The sequence below is a fragment of the Piliocolobus tephrosceles genome, chromosome 3 (genome assembly GCF_002776525.5).
Source record: "Piliocolobus tephrosceles isolate RC106 chromosome 3, ASM277652v3, whole genome shotgun sequence".
NCBI classification, from domain to species: domain Eukaryota; kingdom Metazoa; phylum Chordata; class Mammalia; order Primates; family Cercopithecidae; genus Piliocolobus; species Piliocolobus tephrosceles.
The window spans coordinates 88,511,213-88,533,198 of NC_045436.1; the positions used below are offsets into that span (position 1 = coordinate 88,511,213).

At 40.0% G+C, this 21,986-nt stretch overlaps 1 protein-coding gene and 1 non-coding gene across 3 annotated transcripts; both read left to right on the forward strand.

The window, feature by feature from the left end:
- The first annotated feature begins 872 nt into the window (after positions 1-872).
- OSTC (oligosaccharyltransferase complex non-catalytic subunit) lies at positions 873-18,896 on the forward strand. Of its 2 annotated transcripts, XM_023219915.2 has the most exons (4): positions 875-1,076; positions 5,764-5,857; positions 8,040-8,237; positions 18,330-18,896. In XM_023219915.2, the coding sequence occupies exons 1-4, from the start codon at positions 938-940 to the stop codon at positions 18,346-18,348; spliced, it is 450 nt and encodes a 149-aa protein (XP_023075683.1). In that variant the 5' UTR covers positions 875-937; the 3' UTR covers positions 18,349-18,896. The 2 variants fall into 2 exon arrangements, with proteins under 2 accessions (XP_023075684.1, XP_023075683.1); XM_023219916.1 differs by lacking the exon at positions 8,040-8,237 and having other exon boundaries at positions 873-1,076.
- On the forward strand, positions 2,359-2,463 carry LOC111547949. The gene has a single exon (XR_002733279.1). It is a non-coding gene; the product is annotated as a U6 spliceosomal RNA (small nuclear RNA).
- Positions 18,897-21,986: the final 3,090 nt, after the last annotated feature.

Consider the following 21,986-nt stretch of genomic DNA (forward strand, 5'->3'; position numbering starts at 1 on the left):
TGGTGGTGAAGAAGAACCCGGAAGTGAACCATCCTGCCTCCGTTCGTCCAAACAGCTCACACTAGGGTGGTAGTAGTGGTGGAATGGTTAGGGGCAGATGAATTGGAGATATTTTGGTAGTACAGCCAAAGAGATCTACCAATATTTTGAATGCAGAAGGTCAGTTAGTAAGGAGAGAAATCCAGACGACTTTAAAATTTTTGGCCAGAATGATTTTACCTTTTACCGACATACAGATGACCAAGGGAGGAGCAAAGTTGAGAGAATGAGTTATTCAAAATAGTATTATGGTCATGCCAAGCTATCAGCATTAAGGCATCCCTGTAGAGATGTCCTGTTGACATTCGTGACCCAGGGTGAATTAAAAAAAATTGATAACATACTACTTTAGCAGTTATTATTAATTCTTATTATTACCACGACTACATCGGGGAGTAAAAGCTCAGCAGCCTTCGGCTTTTCCTATCCCTTGAAAAAACCGCTAATATAAAACGCAATTCCATCCAAAAGTTCCCCATTCATACTCCCGCTCTGGGAACCGGGAGCGCCCCCTGTCCAATCAACTTCCAAATCCCCTGGGTCAGCGAGTGGGCGGGGCTCAGCTAGGTTCGTTGGCCTCCGCTTCTCTGGCTTGGCCACGTTAGAAGTCCCATAGGTCCTTGAAGGTACACAAATCACCTATATATCCATTAGAAAAATGTAGAGGAAATTGTCACAATTTAAGTTTAACTAGATTAAATAATTTACAACATTTTACTCATATTATTTATTTGTTTTATTTAGTTTCTTATTTTCTTCTATGAATATAATAACCACCTCCGAGCTTTACGGATCTGCGGGTCCTTTGCGCGCGCACGCGCAGTTGTTAGGGAGGGCGGGCCTGTTTCCGGGTGGCGCGTGGGGCTTGAGGCTGAGAACGGCTCTTGCTGCCACAAACATGGAGACCTTGTACCGTGTCCCGTTCTTAGTGCTCGAATGTCCCAACCTGAAGCTGAAGAAGCCGCCCTGGTTGCACATGCCGTCGGCCATGACTGTGTATGCTCTGGTGGTGGTGTCTTACTTCCTCATTACCGGAGGTAACTCGGGCTGTCGGCTGAGGCGCAGAGAACTGACCCACCCCGGGAGGCGCATCTGTTCCGCTGACTCTCAGCCCCAGGGGAAGCATCGCTCTGTCTGGATCCTTTTTGAGGGTGGAGGGGAGTTCTGGGGTCCAGAGTGTTAACGTCCAAGTTTATTCGCCCTGACGCCCTGTCTTGAGAGAATTCGTGTTCTCACTCCCATTGCCTTACCTCTCCTAGCACCCGCATCCCAGGGATCCGAGTCAAATATATTTTTCAAGGCCAAATTGTTGCTCTTTTTGTTGCTTACCATACGTTGTTTGATAAAGGTCCTGGGAAAGTCTAGTTTGGCCAACTCCGCTTCCATGGTTAGTCAAGAGCTTGTGGGACTTTTAAACTTGTCTTTGTCCTGGAATCTTGGAAGAGACTTGACAATCTTTAGTTTTGTTAGTTCAGACCTACGGTCCTGTGTTGCCTTTTGCATGACCTACAATAAATATGAATGGAATTTTCCGAAATCACAGGTTTGATAAATATTTGGGATCGGAGATGAGATTTGCAGACTCTACTGTGTTTCAATGGGCAGAAGTTGAGAATTAAAAAAATAAGATAAATAGCATTACTATTAAACGCTTCTGAATTATCTGTCATCTTATTCTGTCCTTTTCAAATAGAAAATTGCAAAGGGGCGTTGCCTTATGTTCTGGTGAGTTGGCAATCCGGCTGGTCTTTTCAGAGCCACTACCCTTTCAGGCCACAGTTCCAAGATTTACTTAGAACTGTGCTACTGTGTACATTTAGATTTGGGGAAGTGGTGTACTTAACTTGGAAATTATAAAATTAATTTAGATTTTGGGAAGTGGTGTACTTAACCTGGAAATTATAAAATTAAAGCTACGGATTTGGGACAGCAAAGGTAGTTCTACTTTTAAGGGAGTAGCCATATATTGTTATTTTCATAGATGTTTTGTGAGAATAGTTGGCACTGAAGGGGGGCATTCAAACTTAAAGAGCTGAGTTCTAGAAGGCACCTTTGAATTTACTCCGTTTCCCCAATCTAGAATAGTGAGAATTAACTATGTTCCTTTAAATAAATTACATTTAAATATTTGAGTTACATTTAAATACTTTTTTGGTAACAAGATACTATCTAGCATTGCATTAGCATTAACCATTAACATTTGCTCATCTAGTTAATAGCTACTGTACTGAATAAACAAAATTTAAAATGCATGTGACTTTTAAAAATAATAGACTTTTAAAAATAAATAATATAGAGTAATTCAATGTTATTATTGAATGCTCGCTTCGGCAGCACATTACTAAAATTGGAATGATAGGGAGAAGATTACCATGGCCCCTGTGCAAGAATGACTCGCAAATTCGTGAAGCGTTCCATATTTTTGCAGTTCACGAAGGTCGTTGAACCAAAAAAAAAAAAAGTCATTATTCATAATGATAATGAATATGCTAGTTTCTTTCCTGTAACCCTTACTTCCCTTGGAGTCGGATTCTTTGCAAGAAGCCTCAGTTTTCTTTGTGGACCTCTTTTTTCCTCTGTTGATTATTGTAATGGGGAGATCTCTGTCCCAACCATTGAGGGAAAGTGGAAAGGATGCCTTTTAGTGGCCCGGTCTGTGAGGTATCTTGTATGATAAATTGGTTTTGCCATTGGAAGGGAAGAAGTCTCTTCTAAAAATTGAGTGCACCTTTACAAATAAACTATTTGTTGCTGACAAATAGTCGGCAAATAGATATTGAGTCCCTGTTAAGTTCCAGGCACTAGGTGCTGGAGATAATAGAACAAAACATAAGGACCCTGACCTCCTGAAGCTTATAATGTCATGGTTGAGACATGTTAAATGTCACATAATTTTTTTGTCCATTAAAAATGGTCACAAAAACAGGCCAGGTGCAGTGGTTCAGGCCTATAATCCAATGCTTTGGGAGCCTGAGCCGATTGGATCATTTGAGCCCAGGAGTTCGAGGCCAGCCTGGGCAACATGGTGAAACCCTGTCTCTACTAAAAATACGAAAAATTAGCCAGGTGTGGTGTTACACGCCTGTAGTCCCAGCTACTTGTGAGGCTGAGGCAGGAGAATTTCTTGTAACCAGGAGATGAAGGTTGCAGTGAACCAAGATCGTGCCACTGCACTCCAGCCTGGGCGACGGAGCAAGACCCTATTTCAGAAACAAAAAACAAACTCCAAAATTAGCTAAGCTTGGTGGCACACACCTGTAGTCCCAAGTAGCTGGGACTACAGTGCAGGAGTTTGAAGTGGGAGGATTGCCTGAGCCTGGGAAGCTGAGGCTGCAGTAAGCTGTGATGGCACCACTGCACTCCAGCCAGGGTGACAGAGCAAGACCTGACCCTGTCTCAAAAAATAAAAACAAACAAAAAAAAAAGTTACAAATATGGTGAAAGAAAAGAACAAGAGGTTTTTGAGAAAATAAAGGGAGTTGGAAGCATCATCTGGATTGGATTGGATTGGATGTGATTCCTTAGGAAATGATATGTAAGCCAAAATCTGAAGAGTTCGGGGAAAGGATATGCTAGGCAGAGGGAAAAGTAGGGCAAATGTGAGACCAAGAGACCAATTAGGTGGCCTTTGTAGTTGACATAGACTATACAAGGTTTATAGTAGTGGAGATTAGGATAATACAATGAAAGATATGTTGGAAGTAGATTCAGTAGGTCTTGAATTTACTGGGTGTAGGGGAAGAATGAAGTGGGAAGGAATCTTACAGGTTTCTGGTTTGAGCATCTGAATAGATGGAAGTATCATTTCCTGAGATTGAAAAAACAAAGTTTTTGGTGGAAAATGGTGCACCAGAGGTTTTTTGGGGGTAAAATTAGTTGAATATGTCAAATGTACAGATGGGAGTCTAGACCTGAAAAAAGAGGCCTGTGTTGAAGTTGGTCAACTAACAGACATTTCTGGCACTCCCATGAGACATTGAAGAGCATAGGCAAAGTCCCTGTTCTTGAGAAGCTTACATGTAATTCTAGTGGTACTGGCATTATTTGAGAGGCCTTGGCACATCACACTGAGAGTCTTTAGCACATGAAATTGAAAGCCCTGGGAGTTCCTTTTGAAGAAAAGTAGAATAGGACAGTGGACCAATCCCTGAGGGCCTCCAACATTTAGTGGTTTTATAAAAGAAGAGGCCCAATAGAGAGGTAGCAAGAAACCATGAAGAGGAGTATCAGAAAAGCCATAAGAAGAGGTGTTTTTCAATAAATTAGTTTAGTAAACTGGATTGAGTGCTTCTGAGAAGTCTCCTAAGATGAGAACTGAAAAGTGTCCATTGAATTTGACAACATGGAGATCATTGGTGACCTTAGAAAGAGCAGTATCAGTGGTTGCAGAAGCGAGATTGGATTGAGTTGAAGAATGAAGGGTAAGTAAGAAAGGGGAGATGGCAAGTTTGCCTAAGTCTTTCCAGAAGAAAGTCTGACTCCCATTCAAAACACAAAGATAGAAAAAGAATGTTAGCTAGGAGGATCTGAAGTCAAGGAGGGTTGATATAGGGAAGGAGAGCTTGAAAATACAGGAGAGAGGAGAGATACTCAAAGGAATAAAGTCCCTGAGAGTCCAAGTGGGAATGGACTCCTGATAGTTGCAGAAGAGATCCCACATAATAGGAGGTGGGAATCTTCCTCTATGTAGCTGGAAAGGAGGAGGTGAGGATGGATGCAGGTACCAGGTATTTGTAGATTTGGTGGGGAGAAGACAAGGGAATTCCTATAGGATTGTTTTGTCAGGCTAGGATAAGGGAGATAGGCTTGTTATGCTTAAAAAAAGCTGGAGATGAAGATGTTTGAGAACAGTGGAGAAGGTAGGGTAGATGTTGACAGTGGGAGACTGAGAAAACTATTAGTGTTGATCAACATTAATATTAATGACCATGATGACATTATAACATAATGGTGGACATTAATGTTAGTGATTATGAATCTCTAGTGTTGCCATTCTGCCTGATGGCATGGTTTTAAAATGGCCCCTTGTTTTACATTTAAGCAATTTCTCTAGTTATTTTTCAGTTTATAGAAACAAATCTAAGTATATCTGAGACAATTTTTGCGAACTGAAGTAGAGCCTTTAATTTTAAATCTCCTTTATATTAAAGTCATTCCTGAGTATTAGCAACTGTTATTGGATGAATTTCCTTTATGAAATTTGTACTTCATTTAGATATCATATTATTTTCGAAGTAATTCTAAAACATTGAGTTGAATGTCTGAATGATTTTTCAGAACCTTAGATTAGTTGGGCCACATTTGGTTCTAATAATACAATCAAAACATTCACGTTTAAATGAACCTTGGCCTGGTGCAGTGGCTCACACCTGTAATCCCAGTACTTTAGGAGACTGAGGGAGGTGGATCACCTGAGGTCAGGAGTTCAAGACCAGCCCAACCAATATGGTGAAACCCCATCTCTACTAAAAATATAAAAATTAGCTGGGTGTGGTGGTGTGCGCCTGTAGTCCCAGCTACTCGGGAGGCTGAGGCAGGAGAATTGCTTCAACTTGGGTGGCGGAGTTTGCAGTAAGCACTCTCAGCCTGGGTGACAGAGTGAGACTCTGTCTCAAAAAAAAAAAGAAAAAAGAAGTAAATGAACCTTAAGAGACAATGAAAGCTAAAATCCTGTTTTCAAAAATTAGGAATACAATCTAATCTGTTCTGTTGTCTTTCTTATAGGAATAATTTATGATGTTATTGTTGAACCTCCAAGTGTTGGCTCTATGACTGATGAACATGGGCATCAGAGGCCAGTAGCTTTCTTGGCCTACAGGTAAAAGATACCTTTTTGAATGATTTGGTGATGGGAAAGAAGGTTACTGGGGTATGCCTGCTTATTTAAAAATAGAGTAAAACCTATGGGATCCATCTATATTTAGACAACAGCTGTTTAAAAATGCTGAATTCTGAAATGCCAGAAAGTGAGTCAACAACAAGAGTATATTATTTATTAAGAAATAAGGTATTTCATAATGATTGATGTATCACCAATTTACAGTGGGATGTCAGTTTAAACTACATTTACAGATTGTTTTAGGGGTCAGTGAACTATAGCTGCTGTTTTTCTTTTTTTTTCCCCAAAAAAGTTTTATTGGAGGTAAACATGCCCATGTGTTTATATATGATCTGTGGGCTGTTTTCAGGCTACAGTGGCTGAGTTGAATAAGTATGACACAAACCATATAGCCTGCAAGCCTCAGATATTTACTATGTGGGTATTTAAGAAAATATTTTTGGCCGGGCACGGTGGCTCAAGCCTGTAATCCCAGCACTTTGGGAGGCCGAGACGGGCGGATCACGAGGTCAGGAGATCGAGACCATCCTGGCTAACACAGTGAAACCCCGTCTCTACTAAAAATACAAAAAACTAGCCGGGCGAGGTGGCGGGCGCCTGTAGTCCCAGCTACTCGGGAGGCTGAGGCAGGAGAATGGCGTAAACCCGGGAGGCGGAGCTTGCAGTGAGCCGAGATCTGGCCACTGCACTCCACCCTGGGCGACAGAGCGAGACTCCGTCTCAAAAAAAAAAAAAAAAAGAAAATATTTTTGGACTATACCCTGGTCTGGTCTATACCATTAAATAACAAAAATAGTTTTGAGACTTGAGGATTCTGTTTCAGCAGTGAAACCCCATTGCAGTGTGGTTTTGTTCACCTAAGCAATGCTTATATTGCTTTCTAAAATTTACTTGATAAATATCTACCTAAACATAGCTATATGTTTATATTTGCAGTAATGCTATTTATGCATAGAATATTTCTGGAAAGATTTATTGTTATTCTCTGTGGAGAGGAGTTAATGACAGGTTGATGGTAGAGAGGTTTTTCATAGTGACCTCTTTCATGCTGTTTGAATTTTGAACCTGGTGCATATATTGTGTTTTCAATGAAAACAACTGACCAAAAAAAAAAAAAAAAAAAAAGCCCTCTTTACATATGCCTATGTGTAATCATCCTTTTAATGAGAAATTTTCTTTTTGAGGTCCCTGAACTATGAGAATTTGATAAAAGCTCTGTATCCCTAGAAAAATCACACACACACACACACACACACATACACACACACACACACACTTTTACGTATAATTACATGGGTTTGTAGTTCACTGAAGTTCTTATGGGGCCCATGGAGCCTTATTTAAGAACACTTTCTTTTTAAAATATTTCCATTTGAAACAGGAAGTTTATTATTATTAACATAAAACTTCAAGAAACACATCTCGCCAATTCAAAATTAGTTTGAAATTGATAGTAGAAATTTAAATAGCATAACTTTTTTTAAAAAAGCTAACTTAGACTGGGTGCAGCGGCTCACGTCTGTAATCCCAGCACTTTGGGAGGCCAAGGTGGGTGGATCACGAGGTCAGGAGATTGAGACTATCCTGGCTAACCCGGTGAAACCCCATCTTCACTAAAAATACAAAAAATTAACCAGGCGTGATGGCACCCACCTGTAGTCCCAGCGACTCAGGAGGCCAAGGTAGGAGAATAGATTGAATCTGGGAGGTGGAGGATACAGTGAGCCGAGATCGCGCCACTGCACTCCAGACTGGGCGACAGAGCAAGACTCTGTCTCAAAAAAAAAAAAAAAAAAAAAGCTAAGCTGAAGTTCTGGGTAAAGCGTTCATATACATAAAATATGAGCATTTTACATAAACGGTTGTGTTAATTGAGGTTTTACAACTTTTTTTGAATGTGAATTCCGTGAAGACAAATATTTTTATCTGTTTTATTCATTGTTGTATCTCCCAGAACCTAAAACAGTACTTGCTACCTAATAGACTCAATAAATATTTGTTGAATGGACAGATGAATATCCAGAGGTATAGTAAAATAGTTGTAAGGGTAAGAATAAGAATATAGCACAAAAATGTTTTAGCACAAAATGGAGATAGGAATTTTAACTTAGGAAAACATTTCTATTTATTATATTCCTATGGTCATTCTTTTCTTTTCCAGAGTAAATGGACAATATATTATGGAGGGACTTGCATCCAGCTTCCTATTTACAATGGGAGGTTTAGGTTTCATAATCCTGGACCGATCGAATGCACCAAATATCCCAAAACTCAATAGATTTCTTCTTCTGTTCATTGGATTCGTCTGTGTCCTACTGAGTTTTTTCATGGCTAGAGTATTCATGAGAATGAAACTGCCGTAAGTTATTTGTGTAATCAGTAACTTATGTTGCAAATTGGTAAAATGATTACCTGGAAAACGTAAAGTCATAGGAGATTTAATTTAACTTTCGTTTACATGGGTGAAAAATCCAGAAACCGAATATATTTGTGACTTGGTCAGGTTATAGCTATAGTTAATAAAAATTGAAACTAATAGATCTTCTTAGTTGTTATCCCCATGAATGTTCATGAGAAAATTTAGTTACTTTGTCCTGGCATCAATGACTGAAGATAGTCATTGTTTGTTTCTTTTTTTTTTTTTTTGAGACTGAGTTTCGCTCTTGTTGCCTAGGCTGGAAATGCAATGGCACGATCTTGGCTTACTGCAACCTCTGCCTCCTGGGTTCAAGCGATTCTCCTGCCTCAGGCTTCTGAGTAGCCGAGATTACAGGCACGCACCACAGCACCCAGCTGTTTTTTGTATTTTCAGTAGAGATGGGGTTTCACGTTGACCAGGCTGGTCTTGAAGTCCTGACCTCAGGTGATCCTCCTGCCTTGGCCTCCCAAAGTGCTGGGATTATAGCCACTGCGCCCTGCCGTCATTGTTTCTTTAAAATGCCTTTTGGCTAATCTGTAACACAGGATTCCATTAGTATTAATGATAGGGAATAGCTTCAATTCATTCATTGTTAGTGTTCTCTGAATATTGGTGGGAAGAAATTATGCCGTGAATGGGAAAGGAGAATTATTGCCCTTCAAAAGGATAGGAAAAGGATGTTTATATATTTGTGTGTGTGTGTGTGTTTAATGTGTATTTAAAGATTATTTTGATTCAGAAAACTTTTCAATATCTTTAGAAGAAAAATAAAATGGTTTATGGCATCTTTCATAATTCTGTTTATGATTATTTGAAATATGAACAAATATCACATTTCCATATATACTGATTTAATCTATGGATGCATTAGTAAGTACAGTAATGACAGGAAATTTGGGCAAGCATACCGTAAAGATTAGTTCTTAGTATTTTATTTTTTTGGAACTGTGTTAAACATCAAGTGTCAACTATATTGATTTCTTAGTGTGTTTGAATTTTACAAATTCACTTGTTCTGTGACTTAACCTATCCATTGTCTGTAACACACCTGCTGTAGAATGGGCAAAAGTACTTATCCCACAATCATCATGTTCCCATTTTAGTCCTGGTGAGATGGGAGGGACAGCATGAAGGTCTTTGTCAGCTGAATATCTGTGTAGCCGTCCAGCTGCCTCAGTTTCCTCTGGCAGCAGCTCCTTTTTTTTTTTGAGACGGACTCTAGCATTGTTGCCCAGGCTCGAGTGCAGTGGTGCAATCTCGGCTCACTGCAACCTCCACCTCCTAGGTTCAAGTGATTCTCCTGCCTCAGCCTCCCAAGTAGCTGGGATTACAGCCTCAGCCTCCTGAGTAGCTGGGATTACAGGCGCCCGCCACCACGCCTGGCTAATTTTTTGTATTTTTAGTAGAGACAAGGTTTCACTATATTGGCCAGGCTATTCTGGAATTCTTGACCTCATAATCCACCTGCCTCAGCCTCTCACAGTGCTGAGATTATAGGCGTGAGCCACTGCGCCCATCCAGCAGCTCTTATTTTCATTTGGGGAAGGCATTTCTGGCCATTGGCTAAGTTGTATGAAGACTAAGGTACTCCAGCCTCTTCTTTTTGTTCCTTGTTTTTTGCTCCTAGTAGAAGTAAGTCACCATAGCCTGGTAAGGTATACTGGTATAGAAAAGACTGAAGTTTTCATTAGCAGAGCAAGAAAAGAGGAGACTCCCAGATAGAATAAAGAGGTAATTGAAAGGCTTATGCCTGTAATCCCAGCACTTTGGGAGGCCGAGGCGGGCAGATCACGAGCTCAGGAGATCGAGACCATCCTGGCTAAAACGGTAAAACCCTGTCTCTACTAAAAATACAAAAAACTAGCCGGGCATGGTGGCAGGTGCCTGTAGTCCCAGCTACTCGGAAGGCTGAGGCCGGAGAATGGCGTGAACCTAGGAGGCAGAGCTTGCAGTGAGCCGAGATTGTGCCACTGCACTCCAGCCTGGGCAACAGAGCGAGACTCTGTCTCAAAAAAATAGAAAATTAACAACCTAAACAAAAGAAACCTTTGGAGGCATGTGTCAGAACAGAGAAAGTGTCCTGGTTTTGCTTATAGAATCAGATTTGTTCTCATTCTACCTACTGTTTTCATTCTACATAGTGTTTTCCTTCTTTATAGTTTTAGGTCCTCTTCCTAGGAATGAGTCTATTAAGAAAATAGGTGTTTATCTTTTAGCTCTGGCATTTGACTTTCAGGATAATAGAGCTATCCCCTACTGACAGAAAAGCTTTGACAAGTGTTTAATACTCTGAATTGCCTTCATCTTACTTTTGCAATCATTTATGTGAACATTGGTCTTCCTATCCACATTCTTTTTTTTTTGAGACGGAGTCTCGCTCTGTTGCCCAGGTTGGAGTGCAGTGGCCGGATCTCAGCTCACTGCAAACTCTTCTTCCCAGGTTCATGCCATTCTCCTGCCTCAGCCTCCCGAGTAGCTGGGACTACAGGTGCCCGCCACCTCGCCCGGCTAGTTTTTTGTATTTTTTAGTAGAGACGAGGTTTCACTGTGTTAGCCAGGATGGTCTCAATCTCCTGACCTCGTGATCCACCCGTCTCGGCCTCCCAGAGTGCTGGGATTACAGGCTTGAGCCACCGCGCCCGGCCCCTATCCACATTCTGTAGGCTAGTATGTAACACTGTTGACTAAATCCAAACTTCAGGCTAGGGAAAAAGGGTATACTTTCTGGATTTCAGTTGTAGATTATGTTTAGATCAAAACAGGACAGTGGTCCAAACAGAAAATTGCTACTTTCTGTATCTTGTTATGCAACTAAATCTAGGATTTGAATTTTTAAGATGAATTTATGGTTCCCTTTGTGATATCATTTCTCATTTGCAGCTCCTAATGCCTGGTACCTTGGGTATGGAGTGGGGAGAGACAATGGACAGTTTTATATAAGACATGAAAGTAATGATACTACCTTTCCCGGAATATTTGCAGGCCCCAGAGGAGATGATGAGCAAGGACTATTGTCCTGTATTACACACAACAGGGTGTGGTTACTATCCCAGCAAGGAAAGGGTGTATCTTTCTTCTTTCACGAAAATTATCTATGATGACCTAACAGTTTGATTGTAGTGAGTGGAATAACCACAGCAATAAAAATGATGTCAAAAAAACACCAATAGCCACTGGTTTTTCCAAATCAACTAAGTTTCTGGCATCTGAGATAAGGATGGCTGTATCATAAGATGCACCATGATAGCCTCCAGGGTGGAATTCTTTTTTACAAATATGTTACCTTTAGCAAGAGATGCCTTTGAAAAGGAGAAAACAGTAGCACTGAAACAGTATTACTGGTTCTGTTTTCTGATTTATGCTTTTTTGAGACCTGATGTTCCTCCTATTGATATAATTTTACAAATTAAAACATGTTTTATTTGATGTCTTGACTTTTGAAGAAAGGTAGATGCTAATAAAATGAATGACTGTTGGCCGGGCACAGTGGCTCAGGCCTGTGATCCCAGCATTTTGGGAAGCCGAAGTGTGCACATCACTTGAGGTTAGGAGTTCAAGACCAACCTGGCCAACATGGTGAAACCCAGTCTCTACTAAAAAATAAAAAATTAGCTGGATGTGGTGGTACACACCTGTAATTCCAGCTATTTAGGAAGCTGAGGCACGAGAATTGCTTGAACCCAGGAGGCAGAGGTTGCAGTGAGTCTAGATTGTGCCACTGCATTCCAGGCGGGGTGACAGAGTGGGACTCCGTCTCAAAAAAAAAAAAAGAATGACTGTTTATTAACTTTGCCCACATAGCAGTACATTTAAAAGGAAAAAATTAAACCATAGTCCCTAATATTTTTATTAGTACAGTCTCAAAGGAATAGTTTTCATTGCGAAAATGAAAATGTCCTGATATAATTTATGAGGTAACGTATGTGAAATCATGTATGTATGCGTCTGTATGTTCGCTGCATTTTAAATATACATAGACTCAAAGAAAATGATGTTCGGTTACTGAGTAGAAGACTGGTATAAGTTTGAACTTGGTTCTTCTGAGAAATAATGAATCTTCATTAGATTGTCTTTAGCCTCCACTCTTAGGGCAGCTTTAACTTTAAAGCAGAATCTTTTTCTTTTCTTTTCTTTTTTTTTTTGAGACAGAGTCTTGAGTGCAATGGCACGGTCTCGACTTACTACTACCTCTGCCTCCCAGGTTCAAGCCATTCTCCTGCCTCAGCCTCCCAAGTAGCTGGGATTACAGGCATGCTCCACCACGCCAGGCTAATTTTTGTATTTTTGGTAGAGACAAGGTTTCGCCATATTGGCCAGGCTGGTCTCAAACTCCTGACCTCACGTGATCTGCCTGCCTTGGCCTCCCAAAGTACTGGTATTACAGGTGTGAGCCACCAAAAGCAGAATCTTAAAAAAAATAAAAATAAAAGGTGGCCTGTGGTGGCATAGTAATACCCTAAAATCAGGCAAGGTGTTCAATTGGAGATGGAGGGATGGGTTCCTACATTCAGGCAAATTTGTTAAAAAGCTGTATAAAACTACTTGAAATAGGGTCTATCATATAATTGAGGACAAAAGGCCTGCCTTATTTCAGCTGGCAAAAATGGCTTTTTAGCAATTTCACCTAGTGTTTATTAAGCTTGAGAAGAAAAGCTAAGGAGCTTCTGGATAAATCCTGAGATCATGAGATCAGTTCAGAAAACAAGTTCTCTTAAAGGGAGAAAGGAATAAAAAATATGAATGTAATAATATTTAAACTAACATCATTTAGAGAGTGATATGATGTATATATGTGATTCCATGTAATTGAAAATACATAAATACTAAAACATTGTATTCATTTTTGACAGACCTCTTTCTAAAGTGTTTGTTGTATTACATGTTAACACATTTGTATGTAGCAAATATTTATTATTTGATAACTATTATTTGCTGGACACTGTGAGATTAAGCATAATTTAACCTTCTCCACTGAGGTTCATTTTACCTTTCTGTTATGCGTAGTACTACTATGCAGTTTTTTTGATTTCACTGACCTGTCACTTCTCATGGCGATCAGTATATACCTATTGTAATTTCATCCTTTCCCTCTTCTTTTCAGTTTGCTGGTTATTCTATGACTTGAGGGAATAGATAGCCTAGCTATTAATTGCCTTTTAAATCAGTCCTGGCTGAAGGAGAGCTTAATGGCTTGGCTTTGTAACCATACTTTCAGATGTTTGAGAGTCTCTTTCATTTCCTTCCAGATTTGGAGCTGTATTTTAGAGAATTAAGACTGTAGAGAAACTGGCAGGTGGATTGTTTCAGTGGCTAAAAAGCTTATATCCATAGTTCATTTTTAGCAAATAAGGGAGGTAATTCATTCTAAAGAAACAAAACATTTGTACAGCTGCTGAGGACAGTGTGTAGTAGAGAGGGTGAGGAATTTGGAGTCCAGTTTCGGCCTGCCAGTTAATAGCTCTGAGACTTTGGATTAGTTCTGTGAACTCTCTTGGCCTCAGGTTCCAAACCTGTTAAATGAAGTATAATAATATACCTTGGGGAGTTACAGTTGTCAAGATTAAATGAGAAGGTGTGCTCTGAAGCATAATGTAAGTGTTAATCAATGTCAGTGGTTTCATTCTAAAGGTAGAGTCCTAAAAGTTCTATGTCTCAAGTTAGATTATGGCCACAGTTTCAAAAATAAATGAATAAACCATTACCGTTTTTGTTTTCTTTTGTTTTGAGATGGAGTCTCGCTCTGTCGCCCAGGCTGGAGTGCAGTGGCGCGATCTTGGCTCACTGCAAACTCCGCCTCCCGGGTTCACGCCATTCTCCTGCCTCAGCCTCCCTGGTAGCTGGGACTACAGATGCCTGCCACCACGTCCAGCTCATTTTTTGTATTTTTAGTAGAGACGGGGTTTCACTGTGTTAGCCAGGATGGTCTCGATCTCCTGACCTCGTGATCCGCCTGCCTTGGCCTCCCAGAGTGCTAGGATTATAGGCGTGAGCCACCGTGCCTAGCGTGAATAAACCATTACTGTTTCTAAAAGAAGAAAGTGAGGTTTCCATTTCTAGGAACATTGGAGTAGGTAGTAGAAAAGGCATGAGGAGACTTGTGTTTTAATGCTGGTTCTGTTCTTTTCTGGTCTTGTGATTTTGAGCAAAGCACTCAATTGCTGTCACACTCTTCAACTGTAGAATGAGACTAATCCTTGTTTCACACACCTTTTTAAGACTGTTGCAAGGGTTAAATGCAATAATGAATGTGGTAGTGTTTTGAGAACTTTCTGTTAGTGCTAACCTAGCACGGTGCTTGCCTTAATATACAGAGGCACTAAGTGATTATTGAAAGAATAGCCTTAAAGATTAAATAGAAGGTCCTTCATGGTGACTTCTCCTGTCTCTAGTTGGTTTTTGAGTACTTGATTTACTTTTTATTGTATTTATCTACAATTTTACTTATGTAAAATTCTCACAGGCCTGAATATAAGATTGTGAAATTTTCTGGGTCCTGAGAGGGGGCTAAATGTTTGAGTATATATTATAGTTAGTATATTTCAACAATTTTATTTTTATTTCCTACCAAGAAGTACAGTAATGTATTTGTTCTTCTTTTCTTTTTTCTAACATGGTATCTTTATAGCATTATAATATTTCTTAGTATCTCCAAAATTGTCCTTAAGGTAAAAACTATTTTAAGTTTGGCAGCTTTGAACAGGACTTAAGTATTTATTCTTTTCTATCTAAGTATAGGTTGACAAGCATAGGTCACCCACTAGTTGCAAGGAAGGATACCATAATATATAGCTGTATTAAGAGAATACAAAGTATATATTCATATATAGGTATATGCAAATGATAAGAATTTACTCCTAATGAGTCCTTAGTACGCTTGTTTCATAGTGTAAGCTAGCTGTTGGGTAACTTCTACTATAGAGTGTAAATATTAGTGGATGCTTGCTTGAACTTTTTTTTTTCTTGTGAAGCTTATGTTTTAAAGTATCCTTTTTGTGACACATCAGGCATTATAGTAGCAAATTTATGTGAGGTCTTTAAAGTCAATGTATATATCCAAAGAATCTTTTAATTTTTAATTTTTTTTCTTTGTTTTTTTTTTTTTTTTTTTTTTTTGAGACGGAGTCTCACTCTGTCGCCCAGGCTGGAGTGCAGTGGCTGGATCTCAGCTCACTGCAAGCTCTGCCTCCCAGGTTCACGCCATTCTCCTGCCTCAGCCTCCTGAGTAGCTGGGACTACAGGCGCCTGCCACCTCGCCCGGCTAGTTTTTTGTATTTTTTAGTAGAGATGGGGTTTCACCGTGTTAGCCAGGATGGTCTCGATCTCCTGACCTCGTGATCCACCTGTCTCGGCCTCCCAAAGTGCTGGGATTACAGGCTTGAGCCACCGCGCCCGGCCCATTTTTTTTTTTTTCTTTCTTTCTTTCTTTTTTTTTTTTTGCGGGGGACAGAGTCTGGCTCTGTTGCCAGGCTGCAGTGCAGTGGCACGATCTCGGCTCACTGCAGCCTCCGCCTCCCGGGTTCAAGCAATTCTCCTGCCTCAGCGTCCTGAATAACTGGGACTACAGGCGTGCACCACCACACCCAGCTAATTTTTGTACTTTTAGTAGAGACTGGGTTTCACCATGTTGGCCAGGATGGTCTCAATCTCTTAATCTCGTGATCCGCTCACTTTGGCCTCCCAGAGTGCTGGGATTACAGGCGTGAGCCACTGTGCCCCGCCAAACCTTTTTATTTTTAAATTTTTGTTCAGTTTTGGATTTGGGAGGAGGTGAGAAGTATTGGATTGTAAAGGTGGTTGTGTTAGATGAAAGTTCTCTTTATTCAAAGTGTGGATTGGCCAGGCTGATATAGCAGAAAGAAAAGAGTGTATGAGTTCTAGGTTGATTGCATTAGCTGAACGTAAGTCTAAGTCATACAGGTAGTCAAGTGAGTTCAGAAGCTGAAAGGGAGGGAAGTCACGTTCTTGAGTGTTTGTTTGCTGTGTGCCAAGCACTGTAGGAGACCTAAGTATTATCAAGTAGTTTATAAATCCTACGTTACCAGTGAAGAAACTTGGGACTCTAAAAATAGCAGCTAACATTTGTCAAGTGCATGTAACTATGAGTAGCAAGTACTGTATGAGTAGATTCTGTTATAATCCTTAAAACTCCTTGAGGTAACTCCATTTTACAGATGAGGAAACCGAGTGAGGTTTGCCAGGCTCACGCAGTAAGTGGTAGAAGCAGGGTCAAAAGGAGAGGTGTTCTGAAGCTGTCAGTAAGTGTGGGGTGTTGTAAACCTCCCCCCCCCCTTTTTTTTTTTTTTTTTTGTGAGATGGAGTTTCATTCTCTTCGCCCAGGCTGGAGTGCAGTGGCACAATCTCGGCTCACTGCAACCTCTGCCTCCTGGGTTCAAGCAATTCTCCTGATTCAGCCTCCCAAGTAGTTGGGATTACAGGCATCTGCCAGCACGCCCAGCTAATTTTTGTAGTTTTAGTAGACGTGGGGTTTTGCCATGTTGACCAGGCTGGTTTCAAACTCCTGACCTGGTGCTCCACCTGCCTCAGCTTCCCAAAGTGCTGGCATTACAGGTGTGAGCTACCATGCCCGGCCCAGTAAACCCTTTATTAATGTGGATACTTGTACATAATTTTTCCATTTTTTTTCCTGATCCTGTAGATTCTTAATTAATAATAGACTTTAAGGGTTTATTGCCAAAGGAAAGGTTTGGAACTTTTATAACACCAGATTTAATGCTTTAATTTAAAGGGGATTTCAGGGCCTAACTTGCACATTTCATAAAAGGATCTCCTGTTTGACCAGCATGAAGTTGGACCTTACCAGCAGGTACAGCTAAAGCTCCTGTTATCCAGACATTTCCTAAAGTATTAGAGGTTCAGGGGCAGATGTTTGTACACACTGTTTTTTGAAGTCTCAAAGGCTCACCTCCCAGTCCTAAATAGCTTCTGATTTTCCCACTTCTCTTCTGGTAATTAATTAGAGTTTTTAGAAATCCAAACCAGTTTCTTTCCATAAAAAACAGTTTGATTTTTGTTGCACTTCTGAGAGCCCAAAATAGACTGATTCTGACTCTTAACTTTAACTTTTAGGTAACATTTTCTTTTCTTCACTTCCTTTTCTTGTTCTGTGTTGTTTAGCACATTGCTTTGTAACTTTAAGAGGGAAGGGCCAGGCGCAGTGTCTCACACCTGTAATCCCAGCACTTTTGGGAGGCCGAAGTGGATGGATTACCTAAAGTTGGGCGTTTGAGACTAGCCTGGCCAAGACAGTGAAACCCCGTCTCTACTAAAAATAGAAAAAGTTAGCTGGGTGTGGTTGGTGGGCGCCTGTAATCACAGCTACTTGGGAGGCTGAGGCAGGAGAATTGCTTGAACCCGGGAAGCGGAGGTTGCAGTGAGCTGAGATTGTGCCATTGCACTCCAGCCTGGGCAACAAGAGCAAAACTCTATCTCAGAAAAAAAAAAAAAAAAAAAAACTTTGCTGGGCTTCACGCCTGTAATCCCAGCACTTTGGAAGGCTAAGGCAGGCAGATCACCTGAAGTCAGGAGTTCCAGACCAACCTGGCCAACATGGTGAAACCCCATCTCTATAAAAATACAAAAGTTAGCCAGGCGTGGTGGTGTGCACCTGTAATCCCAGCTACTTGGGAGGCTGAGGCAGGAGAACCACTTGAACCCAGGAGGCGGAGGTTGCAGTGAGCTGAGATCACACCATTGCACTCCAGCCTGGGCAACAAGAGCAAAACTCCGTCTCAAAAAAAAAGAAAAAGAGGGAAGGATAGTAGAACTGAGGCTCAGTAATTTATTTTATTTGTATATTGGGGCGAGGGGGGCAAGATATGAAGTAAGGACCATAATGAAGAACATGGAGTTATATTTTTGGATTGTATATATTTTGGATTGTATATATTTTTGGATTGTATATATTTTGGATTACTTTATATCATAGAATTTGTTTTGGCATTTTGAAATAGTATAATAATAATATAAAAACAATTCTTTTCACTTTTTGTGCTGATAATTGTATTTCTGCAGGGGCTATCTGATGGGTTAGAGTGCCTTTGAGAAGAAATCAGTGGATACTGGATTTGCTCCTGTCAATGAAGTTTTAAAGGCTGTACCAATCCTCCAGTATGACATGTGGAAAAGAATGAAGAGCAGCGGTAAAAGAAAGGAAGTGTATTGAAGCTTGCACTAGAATTTCTTCTTGGTATTAAAGAGACAAGTTTATCACAGTATTTTTTTTTCCTGCTGACCTATTGCTATACCAACAATGTTGAGTGGCATTTTCTTTTTAGTTTTTCATTTCTTAAAGAAAATATACTCCATATCTACAGCTATCATATCAAATAAAGTGATTGTTTTTTACAACCCCCTTAACATTTTTGGAGATGACATTTCTGATTTTCAGAAATTAACATAAAATCCAGAAGCAAGATTCCATAAGCTGAGAACTGTGGACAGCTGATCAGCTTTTCCTATGGTGCTTTGCCTTTAACTAGAGTGTGTGATGGTAGATTATTTCAGATATGTATGTAAGACTGTTTCCTGAACAATAAGATGAATGAAAGGAGCAGAAATAAATACTTTTTCTAATTAATACCTTTCATGTTTGTTTTTTAACTGATAGTGTTAAGTTTTTGGTCTATTAATCATTCATTCCCATCTTATGACTTTCTGTAGCTACTTTGGTAGCCTAAGATTTCAAAATATGGTTGGCAGGATGCCTTGAGAGTTAGCATCTTTATATCCTTGTAAATATTCAAGCACAGGCTGCATATCTATGTCAGAGTTGTCAATGTGAATGTGCTAGATGAGCACATGTAAAAACATCTCTGGACCAATCCGGTCTTAATTTCCTCTATGCAGGCCTTTCGGTTCTCTCTGGCTGGCCATGGGCTTCACTTCTCTGATGACTCAATTCATTCTTTCCTAAGATCTTTAAGTTTATAGTGAAATTTTCTCTCAAGTGAGCTTTTTTCCTGCTTATTCCAAGGCTGATCTAATTATAACAATTCTTTAAGTAAAAAAAGACTTACTTATTCAAAAAGTTCTGAGTACCTTTTTCATGCTAGGCAGCACTGAGAATGTCATGGTGAGTAAAATGAATAAAGACTGTGCCCTCATAGAGCTTACATTCTTGTGGGGAAATCAGTCAGTATACTTAAAATGTTTTAAACTGTCAGATACTAATAAATTCAACAAAGGGGAAAAAAGCAAGGCAAGTGAAGGTCTGTTATAGAGAATAATGAGAGAGATGGAGAAAAAGGGTTGCCATACTCCGAAGCCTTGAGAGAGGAAAACAGTACCTATATGTACTTAGGTACTTATCAGCTTAAAAGGCTTGATTCAATAGTAAGAACTTTTTTTTTTTGGTCATTTGCTGTATTTTAAAACCTTGTTCGAACTAGGTGGACAGGAAGTAACTCATAGGAGATGATGGCTTTAAAAGTCTGCTTTTTGTCATATTGATTGAGTAGTAAACAGTTCCTATTTAAGTACCATAAGGTGGTGCTGTTGTTTTTTTCTGTTTCAAAGCTCTTAAGGCTTTTCGGGGAATAATAAATGTATATTTACCAAATAAAGTGAAATATATTTAAAATAATTATATTTTAAAATATAATCAATAATATAAACTTTTAAGTCAATGTGTAAAATGTGTTGCTGGTAAAGGTACAATGATTATGTGAAGAAACAAAATCATTGTACTAGGTTTAAAATGTTTTGGGGACATGAAACCAAAATGTCACAGTCTGAGGGAGAGCCTGCCAAGCATTATTAACATAAAAGAAGTTAAATAGGTGAGAGAGTGGCCGGGCGTGGTGGCTCAAGCCTGTAATCCCAGCATTTTGGGAGGCCGAGAAGGGTGGATCACGAGGTCAGGAGTTCGAGACCATCCTGGCTAACACGGTGAAACCCCGTCTCCACTAAAAAAATACAAAAAGCTAGCCGGGCGAGGTGGCTGGCGCCTGTAGTCCCAGCTACTCGGGAGGCTGAGGCAGGAGAATGGCGTAAACCCGGGAGGCGGAGCTTGCAGTGAGCTGAGATCCGGCCACTGCACTCCAGCCCGGGCGACAGAGCGAGACTCCGTCTCAAAAAAAAAAAAAAAAATAGGTGAGAGAGTAAATTTACAGACTAAATTGGAAATAAATAAATCTTTGGCTTTGTCACAGGAAAGATACCCCAGGGAGAGGATACTAAAGTGTAGCTAGAAGTGCAAAATGTTTTAGTAGAGCATAACTCCAGCAAAAGGAGAAGGAAGGGTGCAGAATTATGGGAAACTGTCGGACAGTGATGCAGAGTTGACAAAGCTGCTGGCAGCCCAGTGGGAGCTCCGGAGCAGAGACTCCCTGTTAGAGTGGTATGTTGGGCAGAAATGGGTAGACGGTCCCACTGCATTGTTAGGTCATTGGCTGGGGATCACCTCACCTGGCTAGAAAGTTGAGGTAAACTTTCTGAGTTACTGACACAGCCAGTAACTAGGGGCTATCAGCTAGCCACAGCTGGGCAGCGAGTCCTTTCTTGAGGGGAGATCTGAGCAGCACATCTCTGCCAAAGATTTATAAAGAAAACATCCTATTTATAGAATTAAAGTGAAATCCTATATAATTTGCTTAGAATGATTATACTGTGATTATTTACTTGAATTGAAAAGTTAGAAGTAACTTAGATGCTCAGTAAATGGTACATTTCTGAAAGGTAAAGTTGGAAGAAAAAGATTATTCTTTTTGCTTGAATGTTGCTCTGAATAGCAGAGCAGTTGTTTCCATTATGTGCCGCTATTTTCTGGTGCAGAAGATCAGTCTTTGAACATAGTAATAAGAAATATACATTTATTTATTCAAAGGAAGTCATGTGCCAGATGCTGGATTACATCTGAATGAGCAAGAAAAATACAACATCTGTCCAGGTACTTACAGTCTGGTGAATACACACAAATAGGCGCAAATTCTCTTTGTTGTGGGAGCAACACCTAAACCCAGATTTGAGGTAAGGGAAGGCTGTAATTTGTTGTTGGAACAATGAGTTACTAGTCTGCTTAACAGTTTCAAGCACTGATACACGTTTGTCTAAATCTTTGACTCATTTTTCTTATATCCTAAGACTTAATTGCAAGGAAGAGGAACTCAAGCTATCTTAAAGAGGATAATATGTTAAGATACTGGAGAATCATGATACTAAAGACAAGCATGCAGCAGGGAGTACTAGAATGGGGAATGTGGTACTGGAAGGACTCTTGTTCATTTCTGATATATAGTATGGTCTGTGTAATGCTTTCCTCTCTATAAAACTAGTCACTTCCAGTTCAGAGTGGTGAGAATCATGACTGCTAACCTATCTTGATTATTATGCTTGACGCCTTCAGCCACCACAGAGGAAATTTCCTTGATTCCATAACAGACTCAAAGTCCAAAAGTGCCAGAGAAAAGACTAGTTGACCAGTTTGGTTGATGTATTTACCTGGAGTGTTCTTACATGTTGGAAAATACATTCAAAGAGTTGGGTTAGGTTGTTGGCTTGTGCTTCAAGGTCTGAACAGTAGAAGCATTAATGTGCACCAAGGGATGATAGTACTTGCTTTTCACCATATTTTTTATTTCTTGTAACACTGGTAAATTTGCTAAGATGCTTTCTTCATACACAATGTATGTCTTTTGTTTGTTTGTTTGTTTTTAAATATCATGGATACAT